A 22561-nucleotide genomic window follows, 5' to 3' on the forward strand; every position below is an offset into this window, starting at 1 on the left:
CTTACAGAGGTTCCGAACAGCTTCCGAGTTTTGCCTGGCTCTCCTGTGTTTCCTCTCTTCTCTTAGACTTCTTATCTCTAAATACCTTTCTCTGGATGGTTGGTCCTCTGGTTCAGAGAAGAGTGGCTCATAGGAGCAAGACCACTAAGGAGGGCTCTCTCGGTCACATACGCTCCTGCCTGGAAGAGTCCACCCCAGCCCCATCCTACCCCTGTCCCTACCACACCGCCCCTCAAGGGCAGGCGCCTCATTCCTAAGTGTTTAGAGGAGAAACTAGAAGCACCCTTTAGCTCTTCTTTGTTTTGTGGCTTGCTCAGTGGCTTGTACATGGTTTGGGGGAAGCTTCTAGAACCTGTGTGCTGGGACACTGTGATATTCTGAGTGTGTTCATCAATAGGGGGGCATGAGACCCTGCTGACTTCCCAGGTCCTCGCTCTGTTTTAAATGCTGGCCACACTACCCCTGTTGGAGAGAGTGAGTACTCAAACTCTGTCTCACGTGAAGGCCCCCAGTAATCCTGTGATTTGCCAGGGAGTGTGGGGGTCTGTTCTCAGCAGATGAGAAAAAAAGTTTCAACTGGATGTCACACTGATAATACCTAACAGAAACAGCCCACAGTTTGACAGCCACAGCACATGTCGTGTCTGAGCTGTTACTTACAGGACTTAGTTCTTCTTATTGATATTTTTGGTTATGTTCTCACTCCCAATTTTAGGGTTGTCTTAAGTGCTTGGCCCTGTACTTTATGTATAGGATGGATTTTGGGAACATGCAAAACATATGTATATAAATGTTAGCTAGCACCTTCCTGTCCTGGGCCAGCTCTAAACAGGCCTTTCAAAATAGGTCTGGACCTTTCTTCAGCAAAGCAGCATAGGCATTCATGTTGGAGGGCCTCCAGGGTCAGTGGGAATCCAAGCAAGGAAGAGCAGTGTTTAGTCGCAGTTCAAACTCTGCTCAGTTTTAGTAGATGAGTCTTAATTTGGTTAGAACTCTATGTGGCCAGATAATTCACGCATGGGAAGTTGTTTAGCCACACACCTGACCTTTATCCACTATGTGCCTATAGCACCCCTCTCTCAAGGTGTGACAACCCAAATATCTCTAGATATTGTCAAATGTCACCTTGGAGAGAGGTAACCTTTACAGGGTTCATTTGGCGTCATAGCCAGTAACAACTCCTCCTAGACCCCCTTCTCTTCGGGGCCGTAGCCTGGCTCCCATGTGGGGATCCCATGCGCACCCCCCGGCATCTATAGGTATCAGTCCTGGGCAAGGGACGGCCTTATATTGTGACCAACCGTGTGCCTGCCCCTCCCAGTGGAGGCGTGAGTCCTGCCAATAGGAGCCATGTTTTTGCAGTGTTGGTGGCACCGGGTTCCACACAGGGCCTGGCTGTTTGCCAGATAAAATGGCTAAGTGTTGACTGAACAACTGAACACTACAGGTGATGCTTTGGGATAATTTTGAGTTTCTTTTCACATAAACAAGATCTGGCCGGGCGGTGGTGGTGCACACCTTTAATCCCAGCACTCGGGAGGCAGAGCCAGGCGGATCTCTGTGAGTTCGAGGCCAGCCTGGTCTACAGAGTGAGTTCCAGGAAAGGCGCAAAGCTACACAGAGAAACCCTGTCTCAAAAAAACAAAAAAAAAAAAAAAAAAAAAAAACCAAGATCTGAGCACAGGGTCATGGTGGCGTGGGGGTGGCATTGTACTTTCAATGTCCCTATCTGACAGAGTTGGCCAGATACATGAACTATGAAGAAATACTGCAGAGAAAGAGGGGAAAGCCAATGAAAACAGTGACTATCTACAAGAGCTTTCAAGAGAGGAGCTTTCTAATATGATGTCTTTTGCCACCAGGATGAACGCGTGTCTGCGGCACCACGACTATGTGTCCGTGCATTAGCCTACCTGCGCAGTGGCGGTTGGGGTGACGTCAGCAAGACCTTCTTTTGGAGACCTGCTACCTCGGGGGTTGATGGCTGGCACGTCACAGCGACCACCCAGTATGTACTGGTGTGTGGGGACAGAGGGATCTTCCGTGTGTCCAGGACGTGCCATGGAGACCCATAATGGTAAGTGAGGGGCTGAGCAGGGTCTGCAATGCTTGGCCTACAGAGAGCTTAGACTCACCAAGAACAGATATTTTCAACCAAAGGAAATAAAATAATGATTATTTGGTGCTTTTTCTATATCTTGGGATTCTCCTAAAATGGAGAGGCCATGTACAAAATTTATTATGCCTCAAAGATTTTGAAAGTGGGACATGGTACTGGCCAAGGGATTTTTTTTTAAATGGGGATTGCTGTTTGTTTTTACACTATAAAAAATACTTTTTTACCAAAGAAACATGAAGAAGAAAAAGAGAGAAGTTTAGAAACAACAGAAACTCACCTGGAGTTCCATCAACCCAACAGCAGCACAGTCCATGTTTTGCCTGTGTCCTTTTGCCCAGCCCCTACCCATTTCTGACTTGTATGTGTCTAGGGTGGTTTCAGAGCTCATGTGTGTGCAAGCACAGACCCAACTCTGGCATCGTGGCAGGTGGCCTGTGCGCTCACCCAGTGTCTTTGCGGCACAGATGTAAGCCAGGAAGGTGTGCCATGCCTTAGTCTCATGAGAATCTCAGAGGGGAGCTCCCCTGAGGTGCAGGAGGCGTGTTAGAAAGGCTTAGTTTCAAAGATGTTGAGTAGCGGGAGGAATAGTGTGCCCTTTGCTGGGCTAGAGCTGCTGGAGTCTAGCAGCTAGACAAACTCCTAGACAAACACCACATTAGATGTTCTTCTGTATGCCCGATACCAGCTACAGTGGAAAAACCTGCTCTTCCAGTTGAGGTGAGGCACCTGGGAAAGTAGAAGCTAGGAAACTTCCAAGTATTGCAGCCTCTCCTACACAGCTGAAGGTGTGTGTGGGGAGGGGCTCGAGGGGACATCATCTTTGTGTGAGGGTCCTGCCCTTGGCCCCCCGAAAGGTCTGACACAGCTACCTACCTCTCAAAGTACTACCGACTGCCAGACCCAACATGGACGGAAGGAGATGGAACATTCCAGAGGGTCTTCAGATCCCAGGTTGTTACATAGATGCTTGAAATATGCTGTTCTGTTTTTTCTTTTTTACTTCCTTTGGCTTTTAAAAATATGCACTCATTATCTGACGTGTTACTATAGTCATAAGGTTTACTCGAGTGGGGACTCATCTTGCCTTCCAGGAAGAAGGAAACAGACTGTATTAGGAAATGCCTCTAACATGTTAGCCCACATCCTTCTCATATCAGTGTCCTGTTATACTTGCTGGGATGTGTGGGGTACATGGATAGATGGTATATTTCTAGCTAGATCACGGTCAGTGGAACCACCTTCTCCAACCTGAGTTGGAGTACAGGGGCACACAGAGCCTCTCCATGAAGCATGTTGAGGGTCAAGTAAGTAGTCTCTTATTAATCGGGCAAAGGAAGAGTGGCTGGGAGATGGCCTAGTTGGTCACGGTTGGTCCACGCAGGCAGCAGTTAACTCAGCAGCACCTCATTCCTACAAAGCAGAGTCGAGTTATGTACGCTTTGGGGCTTGATGACTCTTACAACACTTCCCTTAATCGGAGGTTAGAGCCTCGCTTAACTATCAATCTGGAATATGCTTGCTCACTTCTAGCAACAGGGAGCTCTCTACCCATGCAGTGGTGCCAGGCTTTCTTAGGATGTGGATGCTCGGGAGCCTGTCAACTAGCTCCACCCAGTAAGATGACTTCAATCCCTTCAGCCCTTTCTTTAGGGACTAAATGCTCTTTCTGCTAAAAGCCAATACCTGGCTCTCCTTGCAGATTCCTTCTTAGGCTAACTCTTCCAGATGCTCTGAAGGGCAGTCCCCATGACATGTTCAGCTCCCATAGTGTTTAACCTTTTTCCAACCTCAGTCTGTCTGTGGAGCAATCCTTGGTCAGTGGCTTCCTGGGTGCAGAGAAAAACCAGCTCCCACCTTCTCCAGCCTGCTGTGTGAGGATTCTAGGAGGGCTCCTACATGCCCTTCCCCCATTCTGAGTGGCCAGAACCTGATTCAAAGAGCCTCATTCAAAGCCTCAACCCTCCCCTCTTCCCTCTTCCCTAATCAGTACTTGCTCTCTGTGGTCTCACCCCCAGCGTGGGTGGGCAGAGCCAGCCCTACCTGATGACCTTTGTGCTGAGGCCCAACTCAGGCCCATTTGTCACGCTCAGCAGCCAGCAGAAATGTTCATTCCTGCCATCCATGATGGTAATGAGGAAGAGGCCAGTGTCCTGTGAGCATGGATTCCTGCGCAGAAGGACAAGGAGTTTCATGTCCCTGTTTGGATTCCTGATCCATATGAGTCAGACTTAGGAAGAGGCCATAACTAGAGCTTTAAAAAAAAAAAGAGAGAAAGGAAGGAAGGGAGGGAGGGAGGGAGGGAGGGAGGGAGGGAGGAAGGAAAGAAAGAAAGAAAGAAAGAAAGAAAGAAAGAAAGAAAGAAAGAAAGAAAGAAAGAAAGAAAGAAAGAAAGAAAGAAAGAAACTCTTTGGTTCTCCAGCAATGGATCCCTCATCTCATAACATAAAAACCTCAGCTCCAGGGTGTGAATGCCATGCACATTCTATGGTACTATCTGGGAACTGTACTGAGCATGCAGTGTGAATTCACATTCTGTTGGTACTGTCTGGGAACCATACTGAGCACGCGGTGTGAATGCACATTCTGCGGTACCATTTTGTGGGAACTGTGCTGAGCACGTTGATGTTTTATTTTTTTTCCTGGGCTTTTGGTTTCTGATCCGGGTCTCTCTGAGAATGCTGGGCAGCAGCGGAGAGCCTCACCTCTCCCAGTGAGCAACAGAGTCTCAAGGGAAATAATTGACTCTCTACAAGACTGTATTGCTCACTTGGGATGTTCCACAGCTGTGTGCAGTGGAGGCACTTCCCGCTGAATATATTTCCCATTTGTGGTGAGTTCAGCAGGACCTAACCTCATCATAAACTGAAGTTCTTCGGCCTCTCTCTGCAATATTTACCATCCATGCCACCCTTGTCTTCAATCTATCCAGAGTCTATTTAACCACCACTCCATTTATTGAATGATATTTGCATGGGGGTGGTTAGGAGCTACAAAATGAAAATGTACTTCTCAAGCAATACGCTCTCCCTGGGCTCCTGGCTCCAATATTGTGGGAAGAATCACACATTAGTTAGACACTGTATTTTAGCAATATGGACGATTTCAGATTTCAGTTTGCTTTTCCAGTTGCTACTAAGGTTGGACCTTCTCGGCCCTCATCTGCCACCCAGAAACCAAGGGTGTGTTGCTAAGAGTGTCTTAAAAATCACTTACCTGGCCCTTTTTTCAGGAGAGAACCAAAAGGAAATGTTTAACTTCTGTGACACTTGGAGCGTTTCAAAGACTCAGAGATATTTAAAGGCCCCGAGGACTTGTGGTCTGTTGTTGTAAATATAGAACTGTTCAAGGGTGCCAATATGGGGTTGGAATTTGAATACAAAAGACAAGAATGACACTGGGGTTCTGGACTTGAGAGGGTCGTGTGAGCACCAGAGACAAGGAGGTGGTTGCAGGTGGCCCTCACCTATGGGGACCAGAGGCGGAGGAGCAGGGCCCGTGGCTCTGTGGTGGTGCTGGGTGGGAGGAGGCGTGGCAGGGCCCCCAGGCTTCCCACTCCTGCCCCAGCTGCCAGGTTCAAACAGCATCAGTGAGCAGCTGTTCTGCCTCTGTGCAGACATCAGCAGCACCCCTGGATTCCAGCCTAAAAGGCAAACCAAGGCCTCCCCACAACGGGCAGGGAGCATCCTCCTAGGCCCAGTTCCTGGAACAGGCTTTCTTTTAGGCCACCCACCAGCTCCCAAATCACGACACAGAGACTGGTTATCAGTTATGAGTGCTCGGCCTAGCTTAGGCTTGTTTCTGGCTAGCTCTTTAACTTAAATTACTGTTTCTCTTTATCTGCCTTTTGCCTCGGGGCTTTTTACTTTTCTTTCCTTCTATGTATCTTACTTTCACTGCTTCTCTTGTCTGTCCGTCTGGCGGCTGCCTGGCCTCTTGCCCTGCATGTTCCCTCCTTCTCCTCGTTCTCTTCTTTTTCTTCTCTCTCTTTTCTTCTAGAGCCTAGATTCCTCCTCCTACTTATTCTCTCTGCCCACCAGCCCCGCCTATCCCTCTCCTGCCTAGCTATCGACCATTCAGCTTTTTATTAGACCAATCAGGTGCCTTAGGCAGTCGAGGTGAAACAAACGCAGCACATCTTTACATCATTAAACACATCCTTACATCATTAATCAAATGCAGCATAAACAAATGTAACACATCTTTGCCTAGTTAAAATAATATTCCACAACAAGTTCCTATTTGAAAGTTCAGGAACACAGGCATCTGAATGTAATTCCATACATTCCCACAGGAGATTTAATTAATACAGGGAGAGCCGTGGTCCTTGTTGACACTTCTCATCTTGTGTAGGGCTGGCATGCACACAAGCGCGCATGCGCGCGCACAAGCGCGCGCGCGCACACACAAGCACGCACACACGCGCACAAGCACGCACACGCGCGCGCGCGCACACACACACACACACACACACACTATTCTTGCACACTATTCAGGTCTTGACATGTATGACATTCAGTTGTGCTTTTTTGTGATCCTAGAGTCTTACCCAGGGCCTCATGCATCCTCAGTCAGTGTAAGCTATCCCTTAGCTATATTCCCAGCCCCATTAAGCATGCACATTCAACATGCAGCTTTTTCACCTGAGTGATATCAGAGTTCACTCCCTGTGGGCCATGTGCATAAATACAACCCTATTCTTTCATCATTCCCTTAGTGGAGTGTCTCTGGACTCCCTACATTTTGCCCGTTATCATAACAGTTATCATAACAGTTGAGTACTACTGTATATGCTCTAGCAGAATTGTGGAATACAGAGTAATCACATTAAATGTTATCAACATCCTATGTGTCCCTGGCCAAAGAGACCACAAGGACACAAGGAGCCATGATAAAAGAAGAATAAAGAGCAAATCAAAGCCCTGTCCTGGTCTCTGCTGCCCAGTGGTCTTGTGTCCTGTTCCTGGGTTTCTTATTTGGAGAATATGCTTGTCCCTCTGCCTGGTCCACCAGGACGGTCTCTATGGACTTCTAGCCATAAGCATCTCTGTCCAGGGCTCACCCTATTGGCACTGAGTCATCTCCATGTCACATGTGTAGCTTTGTGGATGCTCTCATTGCTAGGACTCCTGCTTAGAGACTTGGCACTGGTCTCATCCTGTGAGGTTCCAGTGTGTGCCCCCTGCCTTTTCCTTGTGCCTTTATCCAACTCCCCCCTCCCTCCTGAACTCTTCCTTTGGGCTGTTTGACTAGAGTGCCCCAGAAAGAAAGTTCTTAAGATAGGCTTTGAGAGAGAGACCACCCCCCCCCCCCGCCATGGGGCTGTGTTCTGGGAGGCATCTTCAGCCTCACTCCCCGGGGCCTGCTTTGCCCCCGGCTGCCTCTGGGTTTGGAAGAGCCTGTTCTTGTTCTCTGATGGGATGTGTCTCTCTCCGTTCTGTCCCATCCGCCTTCCTCTTCTCCTCCATTGAACATGCTGGGCTCTTCCCTGCAGGCTCGGTACGCTGGAGTGTAATAACGAACAACTCAGGTAAGGGTCCTTTCTCCTCAGGCTTGTTGGCAGTGGATAGGGCAAGGGTGAACTCCTTTCAGGCCTGGAGATTGCTTTGACACTGTTCTCTCCTCTGCTTCCTCTCCTTTTTGTGTGTTTCTGCTCAACTCCTCTTGGTTAAGATGCATGTCAATTCACTTTGGTACTTGTTTTTGTTATCTGTTTGTATTGGTGAAATTATTAAGGCCACTCCACGTAGTTAAAAGGAGATTTATTTAATGGCGTAACTTACAAATTAAGGGATAGGTAGGTCGCGGGGTCTGGGGAAGGTGTATCACAGTCCAGCGGTGTTCTCTGGAGCTCTGCTTAGTCCACCTCTCCAGTCCAGGGTCCCGCAACAGAGAGAGCGCCCGCCGATCCAGATCTCGGGTCCCCGGCGCCTCCCTTGGCCCCGCCTTGTAGGCGTGACAGTTGCCGAAGTCTCAATGGGGGTTGGAACTTCCAGATCAAAGCTGGAATGGCTACCCACTACAGTTTGTTTACTTCTTTATTTACATAGAGGGTCTCACTCTGCACCTCAGGCCAGACTGGAAGTCACTATGAAGCTCAGGCTTGTAGTGTCCTATAACTCGTGGGCATTCTCCAGCCTCAGCATCCTAAGTACTAGAATTACAGGCACAAGGCCCCACTCCCGGCTTGTCACTTGTCTTGTGCTTAATTTCCAAAACCATTTTGTCCTTCACTGTCCCGTTCATGTGTTCTGCTCCTCTGTTATATGTATGTGTGATATGTTCTTGAATTCTGCGGGGAACTATAATTGGAAGTTATTTATTTTAATGCCTATTATTTTAATGTTTTCCTGGTTAGTTTTTATCTTTTAAATGTTGTGTATTTAAAATTAACATATCTACAGTGAATTCTAGGTAAACCAACCATTGTGTGATATATTCCAAAGCATCTTCCCATCCTCTGGATCTTATATTCTTTCCACCCCCTCTTCTTAAATGTTCCGTGAGTTTGGGCGAGAGCGGGGTTGGGATATCTGTCTCACCTACAGCTGAATACTCACAGTTACTGGGTTTCAGCACTTGGAGCAGTACTGTGGCTCTGCGTTCAGCAGTGCTCAGTGCTGTAGGAAGTTTCACTGACCACGACTGGGAACATCACAGTCCATGAATATAATCAGAAGTAGCTAGAAGGCAGTTTGACGACACAACCAATCAACAAAATAACATCAGTAGGGTTTCCCCTAGAGACTATGACTCCCCTAGCGAGAGAATTCTACTGTGTTTCTAGTACCAAGCATAAACTCCCTCCTATGGAACAGGCCTCAAATCCAGTCAAGAGAAATGTTGGTTACCCCCATAAGCTGTCTTATCGCTGTTGTGCCAATGGGGCAGTCTTGCCTGGTAGAAGGGTCCAGCTCTGAGTAAGACCATGCATGGCTTTTCTCTCCAGCAGCCTGCACAGTGCCTTCTAATACTTTGAAAGCTAGTCATCAAGAAGAGTTAGTTTCCCTATCAGTCAAGACTGGTTTCTCTGCATCCTGAACCCAAAATGTGTGGTGTCTTCAGCGGTAGGATCTTACCATCTAGTTATTATGGGACACCAAGAGCCATGAATGGCTCTGTATTGTTTGGGTACCTTGGAGCCTCTCTGGCCAACAACATGCAGGGAGGTAATCCATGTCTGGCACTGAGAATTTCATTTAAAACACATCAGTAGATGACGTAGGCTCTCAGATTTTCCTGGTTGACCAGAAGGAGGGAGCCGTGAAAAGGTAGAATCTACATTTGTTGAGCATTCTAAAAACAAGAGAGAATGGTGTGCCTAGCCCTTGTTCCTTTGAGAATTTATTCACTGCACAGTATGTCAAAGCCTCCTGTGAACCAGGCTTGGGAAACCAGAAATGCCTTCTAATGCTTAGAATCCAGGGAAGAAACACAAAAGCAAGAACTAATTAGCCTGATACAATAAATTGTCCATGATTGCCTAGGTTTGTCTGGGTCAACAGTCTGGGCGGGGCTCAGCCAAGCAGTTCTTGCTTCACCCGTGTGGCTGGTGCCTCGATGCTCCTCTGTGTGATTTTGTTCACTCTTAACATGTCCTCTTGTCACCCAGTCACACAGCCCCAGTTTCTTCACAGCCTGCCGTTGAAAGTTCCAGAGTTCCAGAGATAGAAGCTTCTAGACTTGCAGAAGGCTCGGGTCCAGAGCTGAGGCAGTATCACTTCAGCCGTTTCCCACAAGTTAAAATAAGTCAGAAAGGAAGTTCAGATTCAGCCAGCATAGGAGATAGGCTCCATTTCTGCACAGAAGAAAGGGCAGAAAGTTAATGGTTATCTTTAATTTGGTAACTTTTCATGCGGCATTTATTTTTAGTTACTCTAAGTCATTTTGAACAAATTTCAAGTGTACAGGAGGATGTGCCTAGGTTCTATGTAAATACTATATGATACTTTACATAAAGGCCATAGCATCCGTGTGTTTTACCATCCAGAAGGACTCTGGAAGCCATCCCTGCAGATGCCAAGGGACTGTGTACATTACATTTTCTAAGGAGAGGCATGCATTATTTGGCCTACTTGGGCATTTATGAATTTGGTATTTGGATGTGTTTTTTAAAACCAGGTTGGTTTTGATTATTGCTTCTCTTTGTTGATGTGTGTATTTAGACCACTATTTCTTGAGTTGACTTTGTCAAATAAAATTTCCCAATGTTTTGGCAAAGAGAAATCAAGATTTACATAAATACTTTTAATTGTTTCTGTTGACATCAAATTCAAAAGCATAAAAGGAAATACAACAAAAACCTCGCCTTCCCACCTTCCCACCCCCTCCCTCCATGTCCTCTAGTTTCCTTTTCTTCCAAAGAACTGACAGACGCTTAGTTCCCCTTGTTCTTTTTTAACCTCAGAAACCACAGGTTCTGTCTATGGCATCCCACCCTGAGACCGTCTGTTCTCATCTGATTTCAGAAGTTAAGCCGGGTAGGACCTGGTTAGCATTCGGATGGGAGGAATCACACGTTCTTAGGCTTACATTCACAGTGGTGGTTTTCTCTTTCACAAACCTTTAGCCTGTGCAAAATTTTATGCTTTATCTCCATTTTTTTTTTGTATTGTGGAAGTTTTGAGTGCATCACAAAATGCAAGAGACTAATATAATGAACCCTGTTGGACCCGTCAAACAGCTTCAGCTACTTTACACATGGCCAGTCTGGATCTGTGAATGTTCTCCCTCTCTCCAGATGTTTGGGACCTATACACAGACTTATAGCTTCAGAAGTCTAAAAACATTCACAGCACATCACATGCATACTTTAAAAATAAAAAAAAAACATGATTAATACTATCTAGTCAATAGTCAAGTGTTCCTTGTCTATTAACTGGTATCTATTGTTATTTTTCTGCATTCCAGTTGGCCGGATCATTGTCTCTGTGTTCTGAGGATCAACACTGTCCCAAGACTCTTAACTTCTATTTTCTCCCTCATTTCTGTTTTCTGTGCAGTTTCGTTGCTGATAAAGTCACATGATCCTTGGCAGCTCCCACTGTCTGGATTTTGGCTTTGCATTCTTGTGGCCTGGCATGTTCTACTCTTCCCTGTGGTTTCTTTGGACCTGGAGGGCTGGTTAGATTCAGGGAGATTTGTTGGCAACAGCACCTGATCATCTGTGTATGTCCCTCCTACTTTGCTTCAGGAGTTAATGATGTCTGGTGTCTCTCTTTGTTATTTAGATTTTTTTCCCCAGAGATTTTAACTGGTGTCAGCTTGATATTCATTATTAAGGTACTGATGGGTTTTCCAGTTTTTACCCAATGGTTTTACCAACCCTTCATTATTGCTTGGATTATTTATTACATTCAGGTTTACAAAATAGTGAAGCTTTTTTCCTGATGTAGCTCAATTGGTAAAATCCTTCACTATCATGTGTGAAGTCCTGGGTTTGATCCCCAGTTCTGCCTGAAACCAAGTGTGGTGATGAACACCTGTAATTCCATCACCCAGGATTCAGAAGCAGGAAAATTAGAGGTTCAAGGTCATCTTTGGCGACACAGTGAGTGGAGGTCAACCTGGGCTACATGAAATCTGTCTCAACACGGGGAGAAGGTGCTTAAAGCTTTCCCTTCTTTAGGTATAAGCAGAAAACCATTTCCAGATAAGCATCTTCTCTCTGTCCATCATTAACCTGTGGTTTCTTTGGCCGCAGCTGTAGAGGAATGTCCGGCCGATGCTTAGCTTTTTCTCTGTTCATTTTTCTAGAGTGAGTCAGATCCTGAGTACCTTTCATGGGCGACCAATGAAGGCGTTACCCTCTCGGTATCACTATGAGCATGTGGATTTGAGCTTCTTGATGGTAGATTGTTCCTCTTTGGCCAGTAGGCTCCTTGGGCTGGGTTCTCTGTCTTTGGCACGAACCCAGCAGTCTAACGGCACCCTTGCTTTCTTACCTGACAAGGCCACCAGGGTTTGGCTTGTCCCTTCTCCACCCTAGAGGTGCACCCCACTGTCTCTCCAAGGAGTCCCGTTTCTCAGCTGATCTCATGATTTTTATTCTTTAGGGCATATTTTGTCTTATTGCAGCTGCTGCTTGAGAAGTCTCATGTTTGTATCCCTGTCTCCCCACCTCCCTCTATCCCACACCTTGGCCTCCGGGTCTCAATTTTCGTTAATCTGTCTTTCGTTGATATTATTTATTTCCTTAAGGCTCCCTTAAAAGACTACCTCTGGCTTTTTTTTTCCTCTTTGCTTTGCGTACTTCTTTTCTTCTTTCTCTTTTTCTACATTTCCCACTTCCTTTTCCAATGTCTTGCCTAGTATCCAATCACTTCTGAGAATTTGTCTTACTCAATTTGGAAATTATTCTCACTGATTAGATTATATTCTTAGAATAGATTAGATACTTCTGAAATTGGTTTATTTTATTTTTTGAGAGTTTATTTATTATTTTATGTGTATAAGTGTTTTGTCTGAATGTATGTCTCTATACCACATGTAAGCCTGGTGCTCTGGGAGGTCAAAGGAGGCCATCAAATCCCCTGAGACTGGAGTTGCAGATGGTTGCAATCCACCATATGGGTGCTGGGAATTGAACACGGTCCTCTGTAAAAGCATCTGGTGCTCTTACCACTGAGTCATTCCTCCACTCCCCCTTCTTAAATTTTTATTATAGATTTATTTTGATAAAAGGAGCCTGCATGAGCTCCTTCCCTATCCACAGCCTCTATCTGTACAGTCAACTAACTGAAGGTCAAAAATTTGTAGGAAAAAAATGACCTCTGTGTAGAGCATTTTCAGACTTCATTCTCCTCAGTCTTCAATAAAACAGCTGTTAGCACACAGTTACATAGTGTTAAGTGTCATAAGAAATCTATGGAGAGTTGTACTTTGGACCATGTGTATATGTTACATCATTGTATAAACCAGGTTGAGCCCCTGCAGATATTGGTGTTGAAGATATTGGGTTCACCTTGAGCACATATGAGGACAGGTGACTCTACCCTCCATGTCTCTTACTTTCTTGTCTCTGCTTCCAACCCTGCCGTCTTCACGCTGCAGCCTCTGCTGGGTCTTCCCGATGACAGAGCTCTCAGTCAGCCCAGTCGCTTCCATTCTACACCACACCTGCTTCCCTACTCTCCAGATCCACTGGTTTCATTTCTCAGGGTGGTTGGTTGGTTGGTTGGTTGGTTGGTTGGTTGGTTGGTTTGTTGGTTGGTTTCTCTAACAGTGGTTCTGGGTAGAGATGGCTCTCTGAGATGCTGGGAAGCTGGGGCCTGAGATGGCGCTCTGAGATGCTGGGAAGCTGGGGCCTGAGACGATGCGTGGGAAAGTTCAAGTGCAGACTCGTTCTGTCCCCCTGGGATGAGGGTGCATTTGCTGACAGCAAGTCTTACCATGAGAGCCCAGATCTCACCCATTTCAGTGACTACCTTATTTGTGTAGATTTCCCCACCTGGTCTGGGGTAGCAACAGCGGGATAGATCAAGAAATTTATACTCTTAGGTCCAGCCAGACTCTGCCTTGGACAGACACTGTCACCGTGAGCTGCTCATGTTGCCATGTGAACTCTAAGGCTCAAGGGCCATACCTGTGACGTGTGTCACATCTGCTGGGCTTCCAATAAGCACATATTCTGGGCTGACTACTGACTTCTCCGGCAGTTTGGTTCATTGCTGACCCTCCTCAAATGTTGTGGCTATCTAGCTGGCTGGCGCTCTTTGTGTCGGAGATTTCCCCATAGATTTCTGTCAACCCAACCTCAGTCCCTAGAGCTTGCAGGAAGGAGGCGAGGAGACTGTGGCAGACTCCCTGTGGGGGAAGCCAGAGCATGTCTCCTGAGGAGGGGCGTCTAGCAGGTGTCTGGGTCTTGCCTCCCACCCTTCCTCTTTAGTGCAAATGGGACAGATCTCTTGGTTCCTGCTGCCCGGCACAGGCTGGACTAAGCCACAGGAACTTGTTCACTAGGGTCCCTCTCTGAGTCCCCCTACCAGCAGCCCTCAGTTCCTCCTGCTTCTGTGATAGCCTGGGCAGCCTCAGAACACCCCAAGCCTTCTCCAACCCCATGTGCCCTGACTTCTGGTCCTCCTCTTACACTAATATGACTTTTGGTATTTCTGATCATTTTATTTAAATTTTTTTGATTGAGTTTATTTATTCTGTATATGCGTGTGGATACATGCACCATAGCATGGATTTGGAGGTCAGAGGACAACTTGCCCGAGTCAGTTCTCAATTTCCATCCTGTGGGTCCTGATGATTGAACTCAGATTGTTAAGATAACATTAATTCTTTTGCTTTGTTTTGGTTTTTTGAGACAAAATCTCTCTATATAGCCCTGGCTGTCCTAGAATTCACTCTATAAACCAGGCTGGCCTTGAACTCACAGAGATCTGCCTGCCTCTTGCCTTCCAAGTGCTAGGATTAAAGGTGTAAGCCATTGCATCCAGCTGAGATAACACAAATTCTTAAGGAAGTTAATGACATTAATCTCGTTCATTTGAAGCTTGCCACCTTCACAAAATAATGCTTTTAGTCTCTTGTTCGTAAAATCTCTGAGAAACTAAGACTTTCTATCTTTGTTGTTATCAGCCATAATAATATCTACAAATTTAAAGAAATACATGGTGGCTTTAGGAAGTTGCCAAGACAAGCTATCTGAAACTCTTTTTTTCTAAATTGAACCTAGACAACATCCCTTTCTCTTACTCACTTTTTATTCCTTAAAAATTCTTAGCTAGAAATAAGCACAGTTCTCCTCCTTCCTTGGCCTTTCTACGCTCGTTTGTTTGTGAGGGATGTTGTCTTAAATGTGCAGCCTCGGGCCCCTCCTCCTGGACACAAGTCATAGGAAGATCGAGAAGGGGGCTGTGAGTCAGGGTTGACGGGGCTTCAGGCCTTGAGAGCAGAGTCAGGCATTCCCCGGATATTTGTGGTTACTAAAGAATCTTGGCGTGTGCTTCAGTTCAATAACCAGAGACAGACAGACAGACACAGAGAGAGACAGACACAGAAAGAGAGAGACAGATAGACAGACACACAGAGACAGAGAGAAAAAGAGACAGAGATACACAGATAGACATGACACAGAAAGAGAGACAGACAGACACACACAGAGACAGACAGACACACACAGAAAGAGATAGACAGAGACAGGGAGATACAGAGATAGACAGACACAGACACACACAGATAGAGAAAAAGAGACACACAGACACAAAGAAACAGAGACAGAGATAGACAGACAGAGACACACATACAGAGAGACAGAGACACATACAGAGAGAGAAAGAGAGACAGAGAGAGGAGAGAGAGAGAGAGAGAGAGAGAGGAGAGAGAGAGAGAGAGAGAGAGAGAGAGAGAGAGAGAGAGAGAGAACATGTTACTGCCAGCCAGCCAGAGTATGCTCTAAGGAAGTAGGTCTGTACTGGAAAACTGTTGTGGCAACCACAGACCAGGGTTGGTCCATCTCAGGCAGCCATGCTCTAAAACCCCAGCAGTATGGGGAGAACTCCCAAGGAGCTGTGGATGCAGGTTGCTCGGCTGTTCAGCTTGTGCCTGGGGACGCAGGTGTTAACTCTGTGGAGTGCTGTCTCCATGAGGACGGGTTGGGTCCCTCGGTTTTACATCCCAGCCACGCTGTAATCATCCATCAGTGCCATCTCAAACCCACGAGTGAAACCCATCAACTTTGATTATTGCTGGTTCAGAAGCCCCCGATCTTGGCCTGTGTAGCATCCTTGCTTTTGGTTCGGGAAGGTGGATGACCAATCCCACATTAGTGAAAGTTAGCCAGACTCAGTTTTTGTTGTTTGACTTGAGGGTGTTGATCTCTGAAGACATGGAGAGAAGGAAGAGTTAATGATCTTACGTTTTTCCCCTGACAACACAGGATTCGCTCACCAATGCCACACACCTGGGAAATGTGTGTTAGGCAACTTTGTTCTCGTGTGAACATTATAGGTTACGTAGATTTACACACACATGGTGTAGCTGAATGCACCCCTAGACCGTTGGGTATCCCTCTCTACGTATGCGTATATGTATAGAGTTATATTTTGTCTAGATAAATGTAGATGTATGTGTATATATATATCACATACATAAACACACATTTATGGTGTAGCTTGTCCCCCCTACGGCCACACCAAATACAGTAAGAGTAGTGAAGAAAGAAAATGGTATAACCAAGAGAGGCAGGGGATAACTTGTTTACAGGGCTTTCGTGCAGCTGGGCGTGCACTACAGGCGTACAGGCGATAACTTGTTTACAGGGCTTTCGTGCAGCTGGGCGTGCACTACAGGCGCACAGGCTGGTACAGTAGGAATGTGAAGCAGCCACGGTGAGTCATTGTTCCCATCACGTCGCCAGGCAGGATGGAGTGCTGTGCGTTACAGGAGATTCACCTGCACCTGCAGCGTCACAGACACGCGAACGGCATGTTACCATCCCATGTTAACATGGCTTGGGTGACCCTGGGAGACAGGGATTCTTCAGCCGCATTATCGTCTCATGGTCCAGCATTGTCAAGTGTCCGCCATCATGGCCATGATCATCAATCAATGACCAAAGCACCATTAGGCCTCATGACCACACTTCAGAACTTACTGTTTGAATCTGTAATACAATCACATGATTAAAACATCTTAAGTGTCAGTCTTCAGCTCTCAGTTTTCCTTCTTCCAGGATTTATTTTAATGTAAGCAAGCAAAACAAATGTAGACTCTTGCCATTTTCCTTTTTTTTATACAGAATATAGTTAATTGCAAATGCTTGTCTGGGTTTCACCTGTTTCTTTCATACATTTGTACATTTGATGTTCTTTTTGACAACCGTATAGTATTCTGCAGACTATATGTACCACATTTTCTATAGGCAATCTTTTGTTAATAGACTTTGGGCTATTCCTAATATTTACTATAAGAAATAATCCTGGCTGTCTATTCCCGTGTTAGTAAGTCTGTCCATACAGTAAATTCCAAAGTGTTATGACAAAAGGCACATGCTTCTCAAAATCAGACAGATGTTGCCAAATTGCCTCCAAAAGTGAGTATTCTGTTGCCTCACAACTTCAACAGTGTTTAGTCTTGCCCGTTTTCCCATAGGCCAGACAATAGTGTTTGCCCCCAAATTTGGGGGTTCTCCTAATTTCCTATGTGAGAAGTTGTCTCCGTGTAGACCCTTGGTTATAGCATAGCAAGCATGTGCTCCATCACTGAGGTGTGCCCCGGCATCCAGTACCTCTTCAATGTGAGTGAGGGTATTCTTTCCTGATGAGTCAGGCAGGGTGGAGTTTAGAGTGGAAGAGTGGGTTACATGCCCTGCTGGAGTCTCTCTCCATAGCCTTTGCCCGTCAATTTCAAGGAACTCTTTGACCTCTTCTTACAAGTTTCAAAGCACCCCTCCTGTAGACAGTGGGTCTGGTTAACACACAAGATGCCCTGTCAAATTCCACGAAATCACAGAAACTAAAACGGAAACTTTCGATGTTCACAGGGCTATAAGAAGGGAAAAGTCTGTTTTTTAAAAAACCTGCCTTATTAAATGAATTTCCAAATATAAAATTAATATGAATAAATAAAAGGCCTACCAAAGGAAGCTTTAAACTGTGAGCATGAGAACTATTTAAAAAATCAAATACTGTCATAGTTAGGGTGGCTTAATATCACTGATCCCTTTTCAACTCATATTCCTTTGACTTAATACTATTGATTCCTCTTTAAAACCATAGTCCTTCTTCTATGTATCAAAACTCATGCTGAAGAACAGGTTGTTGTGGAAGACTCATCTTTGCACCTGTGTCTCCGGCCTTTGTCCACCCGTTGAACAAACACATACAAGCATTATCAATATTCTCTTAATATTGTCAGTTCCCAATAAATTGGTATCGCAATTCAGGGCAAGAGCAATTAAAATACAACAGGACTTCTTTGGGGAGCATGAAAAAATATACTGAATTTTATCTAGAAAAATAAAGCCATCAGAATAGCTGGGAAAATTCAGATAGGGAGGGGCCAGGGGGAGGGGGACAGTTTGCTACGATGTCGCCACCGTGAAGCAGGTTGAAAACCAGAGAGAACTGGAGAAAGCTAGGAACCAAAGGCCGGCTCGGAGCGTGTCAGGATGCACACCACTTTGCTTTGCTGGCTTTGTTTGCCAGTGGCATAGGATGCCATGTTGTTTCCTCAGTTCTGCACAGAGGTCAATTTCAGAGTAATCAAATATTTAGGTGTAAAATTTAACCGAAGTCTAGGAAAGTTACTGAATTAAAACGGTTTAGGAGTGAGGTGTTTTTCTCAAAGCATAACACAAAACCTGGGCATGATGGGAGAGAAAACGAAGGACCCTGGCCACGTACAGTTAGCACTGATTTGTCGCAAATCACTTTTCTGTGTGCCAACTGCCAGAACGAACCGGTTTCCACACATTAGCAGAGAGCTAACTTTGTCATCTGGAAAGAACACTTGCGAACCGGTGTGGAAAAGGGTGTTCCAGTTTTTACATTAATGAAAGGACATTAGGAGTGAGGAGTTACTCTAGTTCATAGACAAAATACCAAACCAAACCAAACAGAAATGATCAATAAACACTGAAAACTGGTAGGTGTCATTCTATGGAAACAAATGCCAATCCAGTCCCTTGATTGGGACATGCACGTCCCTTGGCTTTACAGATATTTAATAGGAGAGGGAAGTTTATTATCTAACATAAAGAGGGTGTGATTTTATTCACCTTGCCTTAGATTTTTTTCAGCTGATACTAACGTAATTTTATAATTGATGGTTGTGCTGTGGTTTAAATATGAAATGGTCTCCACAGACTCATGTGTTTAGCCACTCAGCCTCCAGCTTATTGAACTTCTTAGAAGGTTGTGGAACCATTAGGAGATGGAGTCTGTCTGGAGGAAGTGAGTCACTGGGTGGGACTTGAGGTGTTACAGCCTGGTTGCACATGCTGTCCGCTCTGTTTCCTGACTATGGGCACATGGGATCAGCCACTTCCGGTTTCTGCTTCCATACCTTCTCCACAATGGTGTTCTACATCCCTTCAAACTGTAAGCCAAACCAGCCCTCCCATCCTTAAATTGTGTGTTGTTGGGTGTTTGATGGTAGAGTAACAAGGACAATAGTTAATATAAGTTGACTAGTATGGACTTTGTGAAAAACTTGTAGGTTTGTTTTTGTTTTTGTTTTGTTTTTGTTTTGAGACAGAGAACTTGTTCTGTAGACTACTGTCTTAGTGTTTTGTTGCTGTGATGGGACACCATGACCAAGGGCAAGAACTCTTATAAACGGAAACATTTAATTGGGGGCTTGCTTACAGTTTCAGAGGCTTAGTCCTGAAACTGTAACTGGAGAAACAACTGAGAGTTGCATCCTCATCTATAGGCAGAGAGGGAGACAACTGGGTCTAACATGGATTTTTGAAACCTCAAAGCCAACCCCGGGGACACACTTCCTCCAACAAGATCAGATGACTTCAAAGCATACATGTGGCCGTGCTGAAGCTCGTCGGTTGTGGTTCCATATTATTTGTACTTTGTCTGACCTGCCTTTTTATCTCATCTGCATTATCACTGACAATACAAATGTCAAGGAGCTTTGCCCTATATTTCTTCTGGAAGTTCTGAAACTTCCAGACATTTAAGTCTTTAATCTGTTTCAAGTTGAGTTTGGGACATTGTGTAATATACAGGTCCAAGTTCACTCTTTTTTTATAATTAGATATTCGGTTTTCCCAGTACATTTTGTGAAAGGAACCATCTTTCCGTCTTTGTACACTCTAGGTGCCTTGTCAAAAATTAGTTGATTGTGTATGTGCGGGTTTTATTCTGGATTCTCTGTTCTGTGTCACGTGCATGTGTCTGCATGAATGATAGAAGCATACTGTTTTGATTACTGCAGCTTTGTGGTGTAGTTTATAACCAGCAAGTGTAATGCTTTGAGTTTTTTCTTCCACAAGACTATTTTAGCTATTTGGGGGGGGTTGGAGTTCCAATTAGTTTTAGGAGGTTTTGTTGTTGTTTTTTGTTGTTTGTTTTCTATTCCTGTATGAAGTGCTGCTGGATTTTGATAGATGCTGCACTGAATCTGAAGGTCACTTTGAATAGTCTAGAAATTTTTACAGTATTAATTCTTCCAGTCCAAGAGTATGATACACCATTCTGTTTGTGTCTTCTTTGATTTCTTGCATGCACTTTGAAATAGGTCTTTTAATTTCTGGTGTTATGTGAAAGTTTCCTCTGAGATTGAAACATTCCATCCTGCAGGGAAGGGCCTTAAGCATGAAGGTAAACAACTCAAAACATCTTCAGGAAGTCCCTGAAACTGACCAGATTCACTAAACCCCTCCCTGCCAGAATAAACAGTAAGAGGCTGGGAGTCCCCCTCAAACAGAAGCAAGCTGAGCCTAAAAAACCCTGAGAACAGACAAGCTGTCTAGAAGGAGCAGAAACCAGCCAGGATGCCTGGCAGAGGTTTACAGCAACTGAGGCACCTGGAAAGGACACTCTCCAGCCTGCTGGCTGCCTGCAGACTATGCAGCGTGCTCCAAGGTTCCCAGCTTTTATGAGCTGTCACCCGTGCTGGGGTGGGTTTTGATGATGCAGCTGTCATTTCTTCTCCTGTAAGTGACCCTTCACCCATATCCTGTAAGTAACCCTAAAAAAGTCTCATTGGTTCACCAAGTTGTACTTGGGTGATACCCATACTTCAGCCTGTCGTGGGATCCCTGTCTGGGGTGGATAGATTTGTGTGCTGTGTCTCCCCAGGAAAAGTTTTGTCACACAGTATCTTGGTTAATTTTACTAAGTATTTTTGTAGTTTTTGTAAGTGAGAGTGTTTCCTTTTTGTTTTTGTTTTTTGTTTGTTTGTTTTGGTTTTGGTTTGGTTTGGTTTTTTTGTTTTGTTTTGTTTTGTTTTGTTTTGTTTTGTTTTGTTTTGTTTCAAGACAGGATTTCTCTGTATAACAGCCCTGGCTGTACTGGAACTCCCTCTGTAGACCAGGCTGATTTCGAACTCACTAAGATCTGCCTACCTCTGCCTCCCAAGTGCTGGGGTCAAAGGCGGACACCACCACCACCCAGCAGTGAGAGTTTCTTGAATTCATTTTCTATTATTGTGCAGAAGTGCAGGGGATTATTGTAGGTGGATCTTGTGTCCTCGAACTATGCTGGATCTTTTGTTAGCTCTAACGGTTTGTCATCTACAGAGATCATTTAAATCCTTCTTGATCTGGGTGCCGTTTATTTCTTATTCTCCCCCAATTGATCTGGCTAGGACTGCCAGTACTACTGTGAATAGAAGCGGTGAGTTCATTGCTGGTGGTAGAGCACTGAGTACGATGAAAACGGCGGCCTTGCTATCTGTGGCCTTTATTGTGTTAAGATCCTTTGCTTCTATACTTACCTCATTGACAGTTCTTACCCTGAAAATATATCGCACATTTTCTGATGGTTTTGATGTGTCCACTGAGATGATCTGTCAATGTGTGCCACTGTTATCATTTAGCACATGTAGAGTTATTCTTGCACCTAAGGATAAATTTCACTCTCGGCTGATCATGGTGTGTGATCTTTTTTTATGTGCTGCTGAATTCAGCTTACAGGTATTTGGTGGAGAACATTTGCACCTACAATCATCATGTTTATTGACCTGTAATGTCCCCTTTTATTAATTGATCCATTGACAATTTCCTATGTGTATATAATATTCTGGCCACCCACTACTCTCTCTATCCTCTTCCTACCCTGCCAGCTCCCCTCCTCTCACCAAGTTCCAGTCCCACATTCATACCCTGTCTGTGTGTTACTATGTGACCCATTGGGTTTAACCGGGGCCACCCCATAGTTGTGAAGCTAGTCACTGAACTTTGAGTAACCCACCTGTGACAACATCACTAAAAACAATGGCTTCCTCTCTTCTAGCAGCCCTCTTCTGGCCTTGTGGAAGGTGACCCATGGGCTTCTCCCCATCTATGGCCGAATGTTTAAGGCCCCGTTTTCTGCAGACCCTATGGAGACAATTCCAGTTGCCTGAGTTCTGAGTGCCACAGCCATGACATGCCTGCAAGGGGACATTTCACAGCCCTCCTCCCCATCATCCAGTTCTTACATCCTTTCTAACCCCCTTTCCCGTGTTCCCTGAGCTGTGGAAGGGGTGATTTCGAGAGTCTCATTTAAGGCTGAACAGTCCACAGTTACTTTTCTCAGGGCTCTGACGGGCCTTGAGTCTCAGCATTAACCACCCTTCACTGCGAAGAGGTTTCTTTGATGGAGGCTGAGGGCAGCACTAGTCCCCAGGCGATGGACAGTGAGCTCCTGTAATTTTATTTTCTTATAGTGCTCTTGTAGGATCTTGGCAGGCTAATCTCATAACATGAGTTTGAAAATCTTCCATCCTCTTCAGTGTTTGGACAGTTTTGGAAGTACTGTCACCAATTCTTTTTTTTTG

At 45.2% G+C, this 22561-nt stretch overlaps 1 protein-coding gene across 1 annotated transcript in view; it reads left to right on the forward strand.

Annotated features, from left to right (window-relative positions):
• Positions 1-1970: 1970 nt before the first annotated feature.
• Positions 1971-22561, forward strand: part of Lrrk1 (leucine rich repeat kinase 1) — a 129946-nt gene continuing 109355 nt past the window's right edge. Inside the window, exon 1 of the mRNA XM_052713390.1 lies at positions 1971-2077. Coding sequence (XP_052569350.1) covers positions 1981-2077 — 97 coding nt within the window. The 5' untranslated portion in view covers positions 1971-1980. The remainder of the gene's footprint in view (positions 2078-22561) is intronic.

Source organism: Peromyscus californicus, unplaced genomic scaffold (assembly GCF_007827085.1).
Source record: "Peromyscus californicus insignis strain IS unplaced genomic scaffold, ASM782708v3 Scaffold_4__1_contigs__length_199733344, whole genome shotgun sequence".
Taxonomy (NCBI): Eukaryota; Metazoa; Chordata; class Mammalia; order Rodentia; family Cricetidae; genus Peromyscus; species Peromyscus californicus.